The 1,282-nt window shown below is 44.4% G+C and overlaps 1 protein-coding gene across 1 annotated transcript; it reads left to right on the top strand. All coding sequences in view use genetic code 11, as the record gives it.

Moving 5' to 3' along the window:
* Positions 1-13: 13 nt before the first annotated feature.
* EGR_11109 (hypothetical protein) lies at positions 14-590 on the top strand (the record flags this gene model as incomplete). Its single annotated transcript, XM_024500356.1, has 2 exons — positions 14-87; positions 374-590. The coding sequence occupies 2 exons, from the start codon at positions 14-16 to the stop codon at positions 588-590; spliced, it is 291 nt and encodes a 96-aa protein (XP_024345230.1).
* Between the last annotated feature and the right edge of the window lie 692 nt (positions 591-1,282).

Genomic DNA, 1,282 nt, shown 5'->3' with positions numbered 1-1,282 from the left:
GTTGCCTATATATATGACAGAACAAAGCTTTGTACCTCAGGAGTCAGAGGTGAACGAAGTGAGTCGCATTCAATTTGTCACCGCCAAGTATTAAATGTTTCATTCTGTAATCCTTACTATTTTCATCTGAGTTCACGCAGCTTTGCTTGCCGCACTTTGTCTGCGGGAGTGTTTCGAGATCCCGCTGTATGTGACTGTCGAGAGTATTGTCAGGAAGGCAACGCGTCAGTACGCATTTCTTCACACCCTTTAAGAGCAATATAGTCGGTTTCTAACATAAAAACAGTCCAATCGCCATATGCCATCAACGTTTGCTCAAACAGTTTGCATTGTTTGATTTGCCTTCCACAGGTGAGTGAAATTTATCCTGAAGAGAAGAAATGGAGAACCGGACCTTGAAGGAGGAGACATCGACTGGGCAGCACTACACGCCGGTTTACCATGAGGCTGATTATCCCGAGTTAATGCGCGATGACCGGTGGACACGCGTCGACTGGAATGAGACATCGGAAGTGCACGCAACTGTGCCCTACGCAGGTGAAAGCAAACCAGCCATCACGGATGCAGCTTGTTCAGCATATTCCAATTAATTTGCCTGTGACGGCCGCCAATATTGCAAATTTATTTCGCATTTGTTGTTTTCCAATCGATGGTCTCCGTATTTGCGAACCAGCAGGTTCATTACAAGTCTTCTGTATGACTATTTTACACCGCTCTCTTTAAAGCGTGAATAGGCATAACAAATGTAAAACAACGGTGTTTTCATAAATGCAGTGGTGACGCACCCTTCTTTGAGAAATAAAATGCGTAGTGACTGCGATTCGCAGAGGAAGTGGAAGCTGGCATTCAGGTCACTGGGCCATCGTGCATGTGGGAAATTTTTAGAATCTCGATTATGGTCATGGGTTGATTGCAATCTGCATATATGTCAAGTGCAACTGTGTGGCGATCCCATGTTTAAGTGCGTCCATCATTCATTTTGCAGTACCTCAGAAGAGTTAGCTTTAAAATAGCGAAGGTTCATGGTGGCGTGGAACCACTGCAGCATCCTGCAAGTAAATGACGTTCTGCAAAGTCGAGTGTACACAAATTACGTTACTTGCGTATAACACAAAATTATTTTGCGGAGGCTTTTGGGCTGTGACTGTTCTATTTTGTAGTGTATCTCCATTCTAACTGTTGCAGATGCGACTTCAAGTCAGGCTTGTGTCCAGACATGGTATTCCACTCTGTACGCGAATCAGGATGCACTTTATGTAAGCAAAGAAGGTAGACAAGCTGG

The sequence above is a fragment of the Echinococcus granulosus genome (assembly GCF_000524195.1).
Source record: "Echinococcus granulosus chromosome Unknown EG_S00386, whole genome shotgun sequence".
NCBI lineage: Eukaryota > Metazoa > Platyhelminthes > Cestoda > Cyclophyllidea > Taeniidae > Echinococcus > Echinococcus granulosus.
This window is presented reverse-complemented; position numbering and strand designations above follow the sequence as displayed.